Consider the following 14,020-nt stretch of genomic DNA (forward strand, 5'->3'; position numbering starts at 1 on the left):
AACTCTTCTTAAAACGTCTTGATTTGATATTCTATCTGTATAGCTAATATTTTCCATCTTTCTATAACAGCACATTTCCAATGCATTAATTCTTTCCATATCTCTCTTTCTGAGTGTCCATGACTCACTTCCATAACTTGCAATATTCCAAACTGTTGCTTTAACTATTCCAACTCTAACACATATTTTAATATTCTTGTTTATTAAAATTATCTTCATTGCCATAAATGCCGATTTAGCCTATTCTATTAATGTCCAACTCTGAAGTTCCTTTCTCTGAGATCCAGCTACCTATATATATATATATATATATATATATATATATATGTGTGTGTGTGTGTGTGTGTGTGTGTGTGTGTGTGTGTGTGTGTGTTTGTGTGTGTGAAAAGTTTTTTACCTTGGGGATAATATATATTAAGAATACCAAGTAATTTTATAAACTTGGTTTTTTACTTCTTCTCCCAAATAAGCAAAACAGTTAAGTTTGCGCCTGAACGTAGTTCAAGCCTAAAGGTAGTGCAACACCAGGGCAACTCGTTGTAAAGGTTGATAAAGCTCTGATCACTATTCTTAGTATTTCCCATAATGTAAAACACATCTCGCTAAGAGATGTATACTGTTATACATTATGGGTGGGAGGGGTCACTACCTAGACCGGTTTCAACCATTTTTGAGGTCTACTCAGTGACCTTGGTATTTCAGGGTCACTGAAATACCAAGTATATATATATATATATATAATATTACATATATTATTCTCTGCCCTAAACTACTATCAAGTTACGCGATTACAAATATAATTTCTGGATGGGTAAAAATACAAATTAAAACTCATTTGCCTGGGCAAATTTGTTGTTTTTTCTGAATCAATAATGCTTGGCTCATTATATTTAGCTGCTTTGGAGTATTACAAAAAAAAAAAAAAACGATTACAAGAAGAGTCCAACGAAGCTACTAAGAATCTTTGATCTGGGTAATGAAGAAATCAAAATCTTTAGGAACTTACTTTGTTCGCACAATTCTACAGATGCACACTGCCGATCCACTTCGCCAGATTTTAGATTCAGTTTCTGCAAACGAAATGTCAGAATGTTAGCATTATAAAGCTGCAAATGTTTTCTAAAATTGCATATTTTACGTCGCTAGCTACATACATGAAATATACTGTTACGCTGTTACAAAAATGTATTATATAATGGAATCGGATGTGTCAACCTCTACGTATTATCCTTAATTAATTAAGGATAATAATCTTGCTGCGGTTAGTAAATCTTGCCAAATCAGCTGCTGAAATTGTTATGGGCAACGGCTCTCCATAATCCGTCGTCATGGAATTAACAGTAGGCTCGTTTCTGCCCAAAATAGAGTAAATTATTAATCCTCTCTCCTTCCTGGAATGATGCACCAGGAAGGAGAGAGGATTTTGGACTTCGCAGCAGCGTTTGATCTGGCAATTGTGAACTCATTTTTCTGTAAGAGGGAAGGAGTTCACAATTTGATAACATTTTGAAGTGTCAACAACATTTCACATATTGACTATATTTTGACTAGAAGAAAATATAAGGCAGTAACAAATTGTACGGTAATCAAAACAGATCAAGTGGCGCAGCAACACCGACTGCTGTGCGCAGACGTTAAAATACGGTCGAAGATAAGAACCTTTGGAAGCCACGGGAGGAAGACAATTAAGTGGTTTCGCTTAAAAGAAGAGAGTGTGAGGAACCGTTTTAGGGAGAAGGTATTAGAGAGGATTTCGGATGGACTAGAAAGTGTACAAAATTGGTGGAGACATGATTCAAAAGCAATTCTAAGCTGTGCAATTGAGGTGCTTGGTGAAACATCCAGAAAGATTAGAGAGCTAAAGAAGGATTGGTGGTGGAATAATAATGTACAAGAAGCTGTACCGGCTAAGAGGAAGGCAAAGCAGAAGTGGGACAAGTGAAGAGTGGAAGATGACAGAGAAAAGTACAGAGAGAAAAAGCGAGAAGCCAAGAGAGTTGTTGCATAGGCGACGGCCATGGCATATCAAGATCTTTATGATCAATTAGAAACAAAGGAAGGACAGAGAAAGATTTATCGCTTGACCAAATGTCGAAATAAGGCATCAGAGGACATATTACATGTGAGGCAGATCAAAGACTATGGAGGAAGGGTATTAAGGAGGGATGTGGATATAAGAAACAGACGGAGAATATATTTTGAATGGCTTTTGAATGAAGAAAATGAAAGAACTCACAGAGAAGATGGGAAGCCTTATGAGGGGATGGTGCAGAACATCAGTAGAGTGGAAGTGACGGAGACTATAAAGGTAGGCCCTGACAGGATCCCAGTGGAGGGAAGGCACTAGGGGAAGTGGAAATTGACCTGCTGTGGGACCTGTTCATAAAAGTTTGTGAACAGGAAAATATACCCGAGTAATGGAGGGAAAGTACTCCTGTCCCCATCTACAAGAGTAAAGGGGATGCACAAGACTGAAAGAATTACAGAGGAATAAAGCTGATGTCCTACAAATGAAAATCCTAGAGAGGGTTCTTGATGGAAGAACGAGGAAAGAGGTGGAAATTGCAAAGGAGCAATTTGGCTTCATGCCTGTCGATGGATGACAGATGCTATCTTTGGGTTACGGCAGATGATGGAAAAGTTTCGAGAAAAGCAACGTGAGTTACATCTGGTATTTACTGATCTGGAGAAAGCGTATGATAGAGTGCCAAAGCAAGAAGTCTGGAGGCGTCTGAGAAGAATGTACCGGAGATATGTCAGGCTGGTGCAGGAAATGTACAGAAATGTGAAGACAACAGTTCAGACTTGCCTTGGAGGGACAGAAAGTTTTCCAGTGACAGTTGGCTTGCATCAAGGGTCAGCATTAAGTCTGTTCCTGTTTAATATTGTGATGGAGGTGGTGACAGAGAGGGTGAGAGAAGACGCACCTTGGACTATGTTGTATGCAGATGACATCGTGCTGTGTGCAGAATCAAGAGAAGAAGTGGCAGCTAAACTGGAAAGTTGGAGGAAAGTATTGGAAGAGAGAGGTATGAGACTGAGCTGAAGTAAGACAGAGTATATGTGTTACGAAGTGGATGGCATCCAGGAGACTGATCTGGAGCTGGGAGGAAATATCATCAGGAAGGTCAGTAACTTTAGATACTTAGGTTCAACAATGAAAGAGGATGGTGTGGCTAAGAAGGAAGTGGGATGCAGGATGGAGGAACTGGAGAGAGAGCTGGATTGCTATGCGATAAGAGGGTACCGATCAATCTAAAAGGCAAAATCTATGGGACAGTAGTGAGACCAGCTATGATGTATGCTATGGAAATTGTGACCCTGAGGAAAAATAACATCAGCAGGATGAAGTAGCGGAGATGAGAATGCTTAGTTGGGTGTGCGGTGTGACCAGAAAGGATCATCTGAGAAATGACTATGTAAGGGGAATGGTGAAAGTTACGAACTTAGGAGCAAAGATACAGGAGGCAAGGTTGAGATGGTTTGGTCATGTGATGAGGAGGGCGGAAGAGTATGTGGGAAGAAAGGTCATGCAGATGGATGTGCAGAGGAGGAGGAAGCGCTGGCGGCCAAAGAAGAGATGGAAGGAGATGGTGGAGGTGGACTTGAGGATGAAGAACTTGGATGTGGCTAAAGCCCAAGACAGGAGGTTATGGAAGAGACTCAATACAAACAGCGACCCTACTTAAGTGGGAAAAGCTGCAGAAGAAGAAGTAGAAGATTGTACATAGCATTTATTACCAATGAAGAATGGTGTGAGAGTTTGCACATTCACAAATAAAACATTTCTTGAATGAAACGATTTTCATTCAGAAGGAACCATAGAAGAAACAAATATATTGTCTAAAATATTAATGCCTAAATAAACAAAACGTCAGCATCAGAAATACTCTAAATTATTTTATTTTTTATTTTATTTTATTTTATTTATTTATTTATTTGAGCATCCTGAGTTCGACAAGGAAGAAACTTCAACATTCCGGAGGAATGTCTCCCATATAACGAATTACAACTGTGATCCTTTCAGCTAATCCCCATAAGAGCCCATAAGCAACAGCATGCAAAGTGTTACACTATGATGTTATCAATCGCCAAGTGAAAGTAACCTATGAGTACGATTAAAACTTTATTTTATTTTATTTTATTTTATTTTTATTTTCGAATATTGACCTCCCACCACCATTAGTATTTTCACAGACAATCACAAACATCCGTAATCAATAATATTCGGCGGCGGGATTCGCAGCCTTTTGGCTGGAGAGCGGATACGCTAACCACTCGATCAACCAAGCGGGCGTATTTTACTTTTTATTTTTTTACTTTTATTTATTTATTTTATTTTTTACTATTATTTATTTATTTTATTTTACCATATTTTACTTTTTAATTTTTTTGTATTCTCGATCCAAGTCTACTTCGTTATTAGTTTATTTAAAATAAACATTTACTAGGTTACAGCAGATATCTTTCAATTTATTTGATTTGCAACTTCTGTTGGAAGGGACTCACTGTCACAACAGGTCATTAATTATTCGAATGACACCGTAAGCGCAGATCTTCGTCATGTTGTTAGGTAGTCGGGAAAAGCACATAAAGTTTCTCGCAACATGAAGGAGGCAAAAGTTTCGTGGCACATTGCAGACAATGGGGTGTCGTTCTTCTGATATCTACAGAGGTATTTTAATAATACAGAATAGAGGGGGGGATACAGATTAGCAATTTTTAAGTTCATAATATTTAGGTAAATGACTTTCAGAATTGAAATTACCTTTATTCAAACCAAATGATGCAGGTTAATCCGAACAGTGTTGAACACATTAACATAGAAATATTAAAGAAAAGAAAGCCACAGGCACTATATATATATATATATATATATATAGTGCCTGTTATATATATATATATTTTTATATATATATAAAAGTTTGAAGTTATCAATAAATGATAACTTCAAACTTCATACAACGTAGGTTCCTTAATGTCATCGTGATTGACCTGCACAAATCTTTATACTGTACGATTGACATCTTGGTGCTGTCAAACTCCAATTTTTTTAAAAAATCATACTCTACTGATCTCCTGCTGCATTAATGTAATGATAAGTAAAACACTCTTCTTCTTTAGTGCGTCGTTGACAGTGCACAGGAAATTATCTGATGAGCAGACGTGCAAAGGCAGAAGCGTATGTGCATATCCTATTAGAGGGAACATTGTCTGTAATGTGCTACGAAGCTTTTTCAAATGATTGTGAGTTAGCCGATTTCATAGGTTTTACTAAGGAAATTTGGGGTATTGATCTCAACCAGAAAATGTCTTATTGTGCTCTAATCACCCATCCTTGTAAAAACCCCATGATTACAGAAACCATGAGTGAAGCAAGAAATTCCTTGGGGTAGAGTGCTACGACCTGTGGTCTTCCAACAGACGAATATTTACAGGACTTTAGAGAGGAGCCAACATCTATGATGCAGGTGGGGCAAAGCATTATGGAACCTCATTCGCGGATGAAGTCAATCACTCACCCTAAAATTAAACTTAAAATAGGAAAATGGAATGTTCGTACAATGTACCAAATTGGAAAAACCAGGCAAGTAGTCAACGAGATGAGTAAATACGGTCTTGATATCTTAGGAATTGCTGAAACAAGATGGACAGGTTTTGGTGAGATAAGAACAATCGACAAATATTGCATATTGTATTCAGGAGATGATGAAAGACATGAGAAAGGAGTTGTAGTGATTGTAAGTGAGAAAGCAAGGAAAAGTTTGATGGAATGGAACCCAATAAATAACCGAATAATTAAAGCTAGATTTTTCTCCAGGTTCATGAAACTGACTATCGTACAAGTATATGCACCCACAAATGATGCCGAAGAAATTGAAAAGCTCAATTCTATGATCAACTCCAAAAAGTGATTGATAAAGTCCCTAAACACAACTTATTAATTTTGACGGGAGCAGAGGCGTAGCTAGGGAGGGGTGGAGGGGGGGTGCCCGGGCGGCACTTTGGAACTTTTTGAACTTTTTCAGTTAATTCTAAAATACAGTCGCGAGAAATCATTCCCAAATATTGTAATACTGCTGCGAATTTTCCTCCCAATTGCTGTAAGTGTTGCTAGTTGTGAGAGGAGTTTTTCTAAATAAAATTGATTAAGAATTACCTACATTACTATGAAATAGACTTCGCCAATGTAATCGACGATTTTGCTAACAGAAAAGCAAGAAAAATAATATTTTAGAATGTTGAAATTGAAGTTTTATTTCAAAAATAAACATAGTGTTTTAATTTATCTCCCTATACATCATTTTGACTTTTTGTAGTATTTTTGGTGAGTATTGAGAGGGGTGGCAAACTTATGGACTGCCCTGGGCGGCAAAAGTTCTAGCTACACCACTGGACGGGAGACATGAATGCTAAAGTAAAGAAAAGAAAGACGGAAGATGAACGTACTATAGGAAACGAAGCGAATGATGAACAGAATGAAAATGGATAACTTTTTACATGCTTCTGTGAATTAAATAACCTCACCATAGGAGGTAGTATCTTCAAACATAAGGAAATTCACAAAATAACAAGGATCTCCCCCGATGGAAAAACAAAAAACCAGATCGATCACATCGCTATACTTTCAAGAGGATTGATTCCCCCTTTTCGAGCAATAAGTCGCAAGACGCAAGACGTTGCTGACTATAAGGGCGAAGCAAAATGCTTTTTTATTCCCTGCTATCTGATAAGGATTACTGTGTGAGGAAAAGTTTATGAGCTAAGAGCTCTGCCTGAGTGGGTGCGATTCAGAGATCTTCATTTGGAAGTAGGATGGCCTTCGGTCTCCTATATTTTGAGAAGTCTGTTTCATCATAATTTGCTGCTTGTTGCACTAATTCATTTGGATGTGAAGAGGACACTGAGAAGAACTTCACTGCTGAAGACTGCTGGAAAGAATAGATGTAGGGGATATTTGTATCCCGGTGAAGTTGGACATTTCTGACGTACCATGGTGAGTTTAATATCATGCGGAGACATTTGTTTTGCACTTTCTGTAGTTTGAGGATATTTGTACTTGAGGTGTGACTCCAGGCTGGGGATGCGTAAGTGATAATGGGTCGAATCAACAGTTGATAAAGGAGCAGTTTTATTTTGGTATCCAGCTTGCTATTCCTATTGATAAGAGGGTAAAGCTGTGCAATGACTCTTGATGCTTTTGAACATGAGGCTTTTATATGTGAACTGAAAGTTAGTTTTCTGTCCAGCAGTACACCCAGATATTTGGCTTCTGCTTTCCAGGGAATCTTGGTATTAAATAGGAAGATATCATCTTTGGAGAGTATTGAGTTTTTAGTGAAGAGCATGGCAATACTCTTCTGAGGGTTTACTTGCAGTCTCCATTCCGAGAACCAGTGCTCTAATCTCTGCAGATTTTCTTGCAGTTTCTTGGTGACAAGGTGAGGTTTAATAGATCTGGCTAGTATAGCTGTGTCGTCTGCGTATAGGGCAATGATGGATGACATTGGATTGTGCGGAATGTCCGCCATGTAAATCGTGAAAAGTATCGGTGCCAGAAGGGACCCTTGAGGAACTCCTGCCAAGATGCGTCGTTGGGTAGATAATATATCATTTAGTTTGTCTTGCATTCGTCTGTCACTAAGAAATGACTTTATAATTTGAACTAGATCTGATGGAATGCCAGCTAAAATCAACTTGTATAGTAGTCCAAAGTGCCATAACTTGTCAAACGCCTTCTCTAAATCAAGAAAAACTGCCCCAGTGTATTGATGCCAATTATAACTTGTGATAATGAATTCTATTATTCTGTGAATTTGTTGGGTGGTACTGTGAAATTGGCGAAAACCAAACTGTTCTGAAGGAAGGATGTTTAATTTTTTTACTGAAAGTTGAATTCTGGAAAGGATAGCTTTTTCTGCTATTTTGCCCAGATTAGATATCAGACTTATGGGACGATAACTTTGAGGCTGCTGAGGATCCTTGCCTGGTTTGTATATAGGAACTACGTCTGCCAACTTCCATGCAGAGGGGAAGTACTTAAACCTGAACATAGCATTTATTATTGTTGTGAGATATACGATGGCCTTTGGGGGTAGCAGTTTAATAACTTTGTTGGAGATGCCGTCAGGCCCTGGAGCTTTTTTATTCTTTAAATTCTTTATAATGTCATAAATTTCAGCTGGGAAAATAGGTGTGAGTTGGCTAGTACAGGTATCAGGCCGTTTTAACACGTGTCTGACGTGGCGGTGGACTTTGTAAATATGATTGAAATTTAGATTATTGTATGAAGGGCTACACTGTTTTTCTAAATTTTTAGCTATAGTTTCGGCTTTTTCTGCATCTGTGTAAACAATGTTCAGGTCAGATTTGAGAGGAGGAAGAGATTTGTTTTTGTTTTTGATGTTTCTCAGGAACTTCCAAACGGATTGATCACCAGGTGATATGGAGGCTAATTTATCTTCCCATAGTTTGTTTCTATGGACTTTAAGTGCATCTCTCACTGCACTGTTCATTTTGTTGAGATATTTCTTGTCTTGGGGTGCTCTGGTGTTGTGGTATCTTTTTCTTGCTTTATTTTTCTCCCTGATTAAGTTCATTATGTCATCTGGTAGTCGTTTAGGCTTGAAGGCAACTGAATTTGAGGTGATAGATGCTATGGCTGTGTTGATTTGATCAGGAAGTTTATTGACTGCAGAATCAATTTCTTCCTTGGAATTAATATGAGGGATGGGATCAATGTAGTTTGGAAGCATTTTGGATAGTTTTTCCCAGGGAATGAAGGTATGAGGCGAATGGGGAAGATCCCTCTGATAACCCAGTTGGAGAATAGGATTGTGGTCTGATGATAACTCATTCAATGATTCCAGGGAGTACTGTAGGTTAACATTCTGAAGGACAGCTATATCCAAGACGTCGGATGAGCCAGTAGGACTGTGGTGAGTTGGCACTGAGGGACCAGCCACAGTTGCGCAATTTGAGCTTGTGTAGTTATAGAGGATGCGGCCATTCCTATTTATAGACCTACTGCTCCAGGCGTGATGTTTTGCGTTAAAATCTCCTGCAATAATAACCGGCAGTTTAATGCCGAGGATAGAATCCAGATCTGTGGTCAGCAATGTTTTTGATGGTGGGTTATAAGCAGAATATATTTTTATGTTTCCGATAGAGTTTGCGATGACATTGATACCTGTAAGTTCGAGATTGGTGGTTGTAGGAATGGCTACAGAATGATGATTGATGTGATTTTTGATGAGGATGGCGGTGCCAACACCTCTGTAATCCAGTCTATCATTCCTGTAGAGCTGATATCCTTTGAATTTAGGATTGTCAGCAGGTCTCAGGTGAGTTTCATTAATTAATAATATATCCGGATTATATCTGTCATTGAATTCCTGTACTTCTAGTATTTTATTTTTAAGGCCGTTGGCATTCCATGAGATAATCATTAGAGAATCTGGGGTAAATTTTTTCCTATGCATTGGAGAGTGCAGATAAAATGAGCTGTGTTTGCTGCAAGAAACTTTTCGTAGTGCTCAGTGATGGATTTGCGTTACTGAAATCCTGTAACATATTTACAAGAGAAGAGGTGATGATGGCTGTTATATTTGAATGTGGATTTGTCATATTCTGGTCATGGATTGCTTTTTTGGGACGGGCCACATCAGCATATGTTCTTGTTTGGTGTTTAAGATTTATTTTCTTAGGGGGCTCAGTTGATGGTGGGTGAACATCTGTCATCTTGTTCAAGCTAATAGGAGCCCTGATGAACTTGGGCTTCTGGGGCTTTCGTTTCTGTCAGTGAGCTAGACTGACTGATTAACTCAGTTTGTCTGTTTTTTGGGTGGCATATACATCCTCTGTAATTTGCAGGGTGGGGGCCACCACAATTAGCACACTTAGCCGGGGTGGTTTTTGGCTTGGAGCAGGTATATGTGGGGTGGGTGTCACCACATTTCAGGCATCTGTATTGGGCTTTGCACAACTTCTGGGCATGACCAAATTTTTGGCATCTATGGCATTGCCCAGAAGAGGCCCTCTTTCTAAGTGGCTCTGGTGAGATCTTGAGCCCACAGATTGTCTTCAAATTGTAAATATCTTTATAGATGTTGTGTATTTCTACCAATACTAGAGGCATAGGGGTCTTGTTAGATCTGTACATTCTACTGACTTTGATGGGAGGCAGATCTTGCATGTTGAGGTCAGCAGCTATTTCAGCTGTTTCAATGTCTTCAGATACTCCTCGGAGTACCACTTTAAGATTTTTCTCCGAGGTAAGTGTGAAGGTATGGTATTGTATACCTCTTGTGTCCAACTCCTTGGTTAGATTTCTATAGTCAGACATTGTAGTGGGCTGAATTTTGATGCCCTCCTCTATGTTCTTGGCAGTGGAGTAATTTATTTGCAGGTTGGCCATGGTGGTTCTTAGGGCTGTCCATCTCTGTTTTTCCCTAAGAATGACTGGAGGCACCTTTTCATTGGTGGAGGCAGAGGAATCTATGTTGGGGGCATCTTCATCCATGCCATTTTCGTTTGCTGACTCCGAGGCGAGAGTTTTGCGTTTTTTACGCACGTGCTTCTCTCCTTGATCTGAATGAGTAGATTCAGAGGTGACTGGATTTAAATTTTCCTCCATTTGAGGAGTGTCTTCATTTGGATCATCGTCAGTCTCAGGTGAAGAGTAAAGATTCAGGAAGCCGGGCCATTCACGCTCGAACTTCTTAAGGAGTTTCTTTATGAAGCTGAAAGCCAATCCTTTATCTAGAGAGTCTATAATTGTATCAGGATCTATCAAGTTTGATGGCCATTTGAGCTTAAATTTCCTTTGAAGTTTATTTACAAGTATGAGCGCTGGCTCTTCGTCCAGCGAATCTGTGAGGGCGTCCAAATCTGACACATTCATTATTGACAGTTTGCGTATAAACGCAAGTAAATGTATCTGGAATAGATATGCTAACAATGGCGATTCTATCGGCTGTTAGGCCTAACGAATCGCCCTCGTTGCAATTACCGTCCACTTACCTTTGCTGATGTTCTTAGATTCAGTATAGTCCGCAATTTAATGACTTTAAATAAACGCGTCTCTGCTAGTTAATCTAGCAGCTACACTTCAAAACCATCATATTTAATTACCACGTTCTACAGAGAAGAAAGTTCACAACCGTATCAGTGAAGACTCACTAGCGACCTTCGAGCAATAAGTCAAGTAAACGAAGCTCTTTTCAAGTAAAAGTATTTATTATTATTATTATTCCTGATACCTCCAAGGAGTCCGAAGACTCATCGCCGGAGGACATCTTCAACTGTCTCTACACCTTACCTCTACTACGAATCAACGCCATCTACCGCCCACCTCCAACACCACCACAACTAGTAATTTAGATAAATAAAAGGTGCATATATAAAATTGCGAAATATTAAAAAACTTCAGATCCAAAACAAAAGTTCTTGTATTATATTTTCATAGAAAAGCATTTTTTTTTTATTCTGAAGGAATGGAAATTAATGAAATCTGGTATTTGGTATCTTTAGTATCATTTGCGAAGTTTATTTCAGTTTAGTTTGAATAAGACTATTTTGTTCTCAAACTTAGGAAAAAATTCGAAACGATAAAAATTATATATTACAATTAATACCTATAAAAATAATAAAAAAATAATAAAAAAAAAACAGAATCTAATCCTTAAATAAAAACCTCTAGATTTCTGTGCTGTGGAAAACATATGATATCATTATTGAACTGCATTAGTCGTTAAATTGAAGTGATTAGTTCATTAAGAATAGAATTTCGTAATAAGTATGATGTTAATAAACAGACTGACGACATGTGCTCAACATCATATCTTTTGGATTCTTAGATAAAATTTTTTTTGTAATAAAATAACAATGATATTAATCAGACCAAAAACGGAGCATTTTGAATGCTATTTTTTTGGGTGTAATTCTAGATTAAAGGTAGCGCAGAAAATATGAGAAATTTTTTCGATAAAATAAGAAATTTTCTAAAAAAAATAAAGTACAAAACGTCCTGGAATAATATTGACATACAGATTTATCATTTCGAAAGGGATAAGTTTTATAGCATATATTTAATATAATTCAGAGGAAGTTCCATTTAATAATCATTTACATTTAAATTAAAATAATAATAATAATAATAATAATAATAATAATAATAATAATAATAATAATAATAATAATAATAATACTAATAATAATTTTACTCACCAGGCAGCGATCATATCCAGTTTCGCAGTTAACTGACTGGCTACTTTCAAATTTAGAACAGTTTTTGCAATTGAAGCACTTCAATCCCGAGCTCATTCCTAAATAAATAAATAAATAAATAAATAAATAAATAAATAAAATAAAACAGTTAAATCGATAACAATTAACATTAAACCTCACTTATGTTATTTCATTCATGAATATTGTAATTAAGTCGAAACATATTTTTTAATTATGTGCGGCTCCTTGCGTGACCATTAATTAGTTAATGGTCAGACAGTTAATTAGTGGTATTGATTAGTAATACTGCCAAAAGAAATACGTAATTTCAGAAAATCCATCGTGCAGTTGATATTTTTAGATGTATTTCGTAAAACGTTGTATACTTATTAGATTCATTTTGTCTCTTTGTTTGTCTTGCATATAACACTTTCGCTCTTGTTGGTTAGATTTTAATTGCCTCATTACTCATTATCAAAGCTAACCTCGTTACCAAAATTTACCAAAACGATTCGAAGTGATGAGAAGAGATCAATTTATTTTTATTATTATAGGAGGACGCTGTGTAGGCATATGAAGGGATGCACGGTGATATCGCTGTTCCTGTTTTTTATAGTTTTAAAGTGGTTCCAACTCCTGTTTTTAATTTAAAAGTGTTCCCAAGTAACTACTTGTCAAACCGAAGACAGTGATATAAAATTCACCGAAATCGGCTAAGAAGAAACAAAATTTCGTTTGAAGTGTTGAAAAGTGAACAGAGAGGACCGCCGTCAACAACGAGCAAAGAACAAAGGACGTCGCCAAATTTACAATCACGCCACAGTTGCTCAAGGGAAGAAAGGTGAGTCATGAAGTGTATCAAATGCCTCGAGGATTTATCGTATGAAGGAAATAATATAACACATGCACGAAATGCAGTAGGATTCGATACTTAAAATGTGCCAGATTTTCGTTGCCAGGTTGTTTTCAGAAACAACCTGGCAACGTAAATCCAATGCAACACTCGAGGTATGGAAATAACTACTCTGCAGTAAGAACAAAGAAAACGTACCTAAGACAGCCACCTACGATCCAGCCGATTATACCGGAGGCAAAATCAGACGACGAACTGAATAGACAAAAAAACTCAGGTGAGTCCTATAATTTCAACTATTTAAATATAATAATAGAAAACGGTCTAGAGACTATAAAAGCCAGCTTAGTAGATCTTGTGCAAGAACTCTTTGACAAACAGAATGAACAAATAACAAAAAATTCTAGCGAATATGAAGATTTGGTTAAACATATTAATTTAGTAGTGATAGAAGTGTTGCAAACGGAAAAAGACATTAAAATCAGCATTAATGTACTAAATGACAAGCAACACAATTTGATGAAAGAGACATCCGAACTCCGTCAAGAATTTCATTCTCTAAAACTACAATACGAACGTTTAAATCAGCAACAACATAAAGAAGATCTCGTCAAAAACGGTCTTCCTGAAACTGCACCTAGAGAAAACCTCAGAGATGTAGTTTTAAAATTAGGTCATGCAATTGATGTCCCCCTACAGCTTAACGATATTCAGACCATAAATCGGATTCCTAGAAAGAGCAAAAAACAAGGCTTGTCACGACCTGCACCAGTCATAGTTCGTGTGAAAAGCAAGTCCACAAGAGACAATCTCATAAAAGTTAGCAGACAGAAAAAAACAGTTGCCAAGGACTTGAACGCATTGCAAGACAATACACCAATCTTCCTATCCGAATATTTAACACCATTCAACTAGGATCTGTTCTGTTCTACCAAGCAA

General features: G+C 37.4%; 1 protein-coding gene across 1 annotated transcript in view; it reads left to right on the forward strand.

The window, feature by feature from the left end:
* Positions 1 to 5,564: 5,564 nt before the first annotated feature.
* LOC150109951 (uncharacterized) overlaps positions 5,565 to 14,020 on the forward strand; it is an 81,629-nt gene continuing 73,173 nt past the window's right edge. Inside the window, exon 1 of the mRNA XM_090400462.1 lies at positions 5,565 to 5,741. Within this exon, the coding sequence (XP_090256588.1) occupies positions 5,565 to 5,741 (177 nt within the window). The remainder of the gene's footprint in view (positions 5,742 to 14,020) is intronic.

The sequence above is a fragment of the Typopeltis vanoorti genome, chromosome 1 (genome assembly GCF_054136105.1).
Source record: "Typopeltis vanoorti isolate ZY-2024b chromosome 1, IOZ_Tvanoo_1.0, whole genome shotgun sequence".
Taxonomy (NCBI): Eukaryota; Metazoa; Arthropoda; class Arachnida; order Uropygi; family Thelyphonidae; genus Typopeltis; species Typopeltis vanoorti.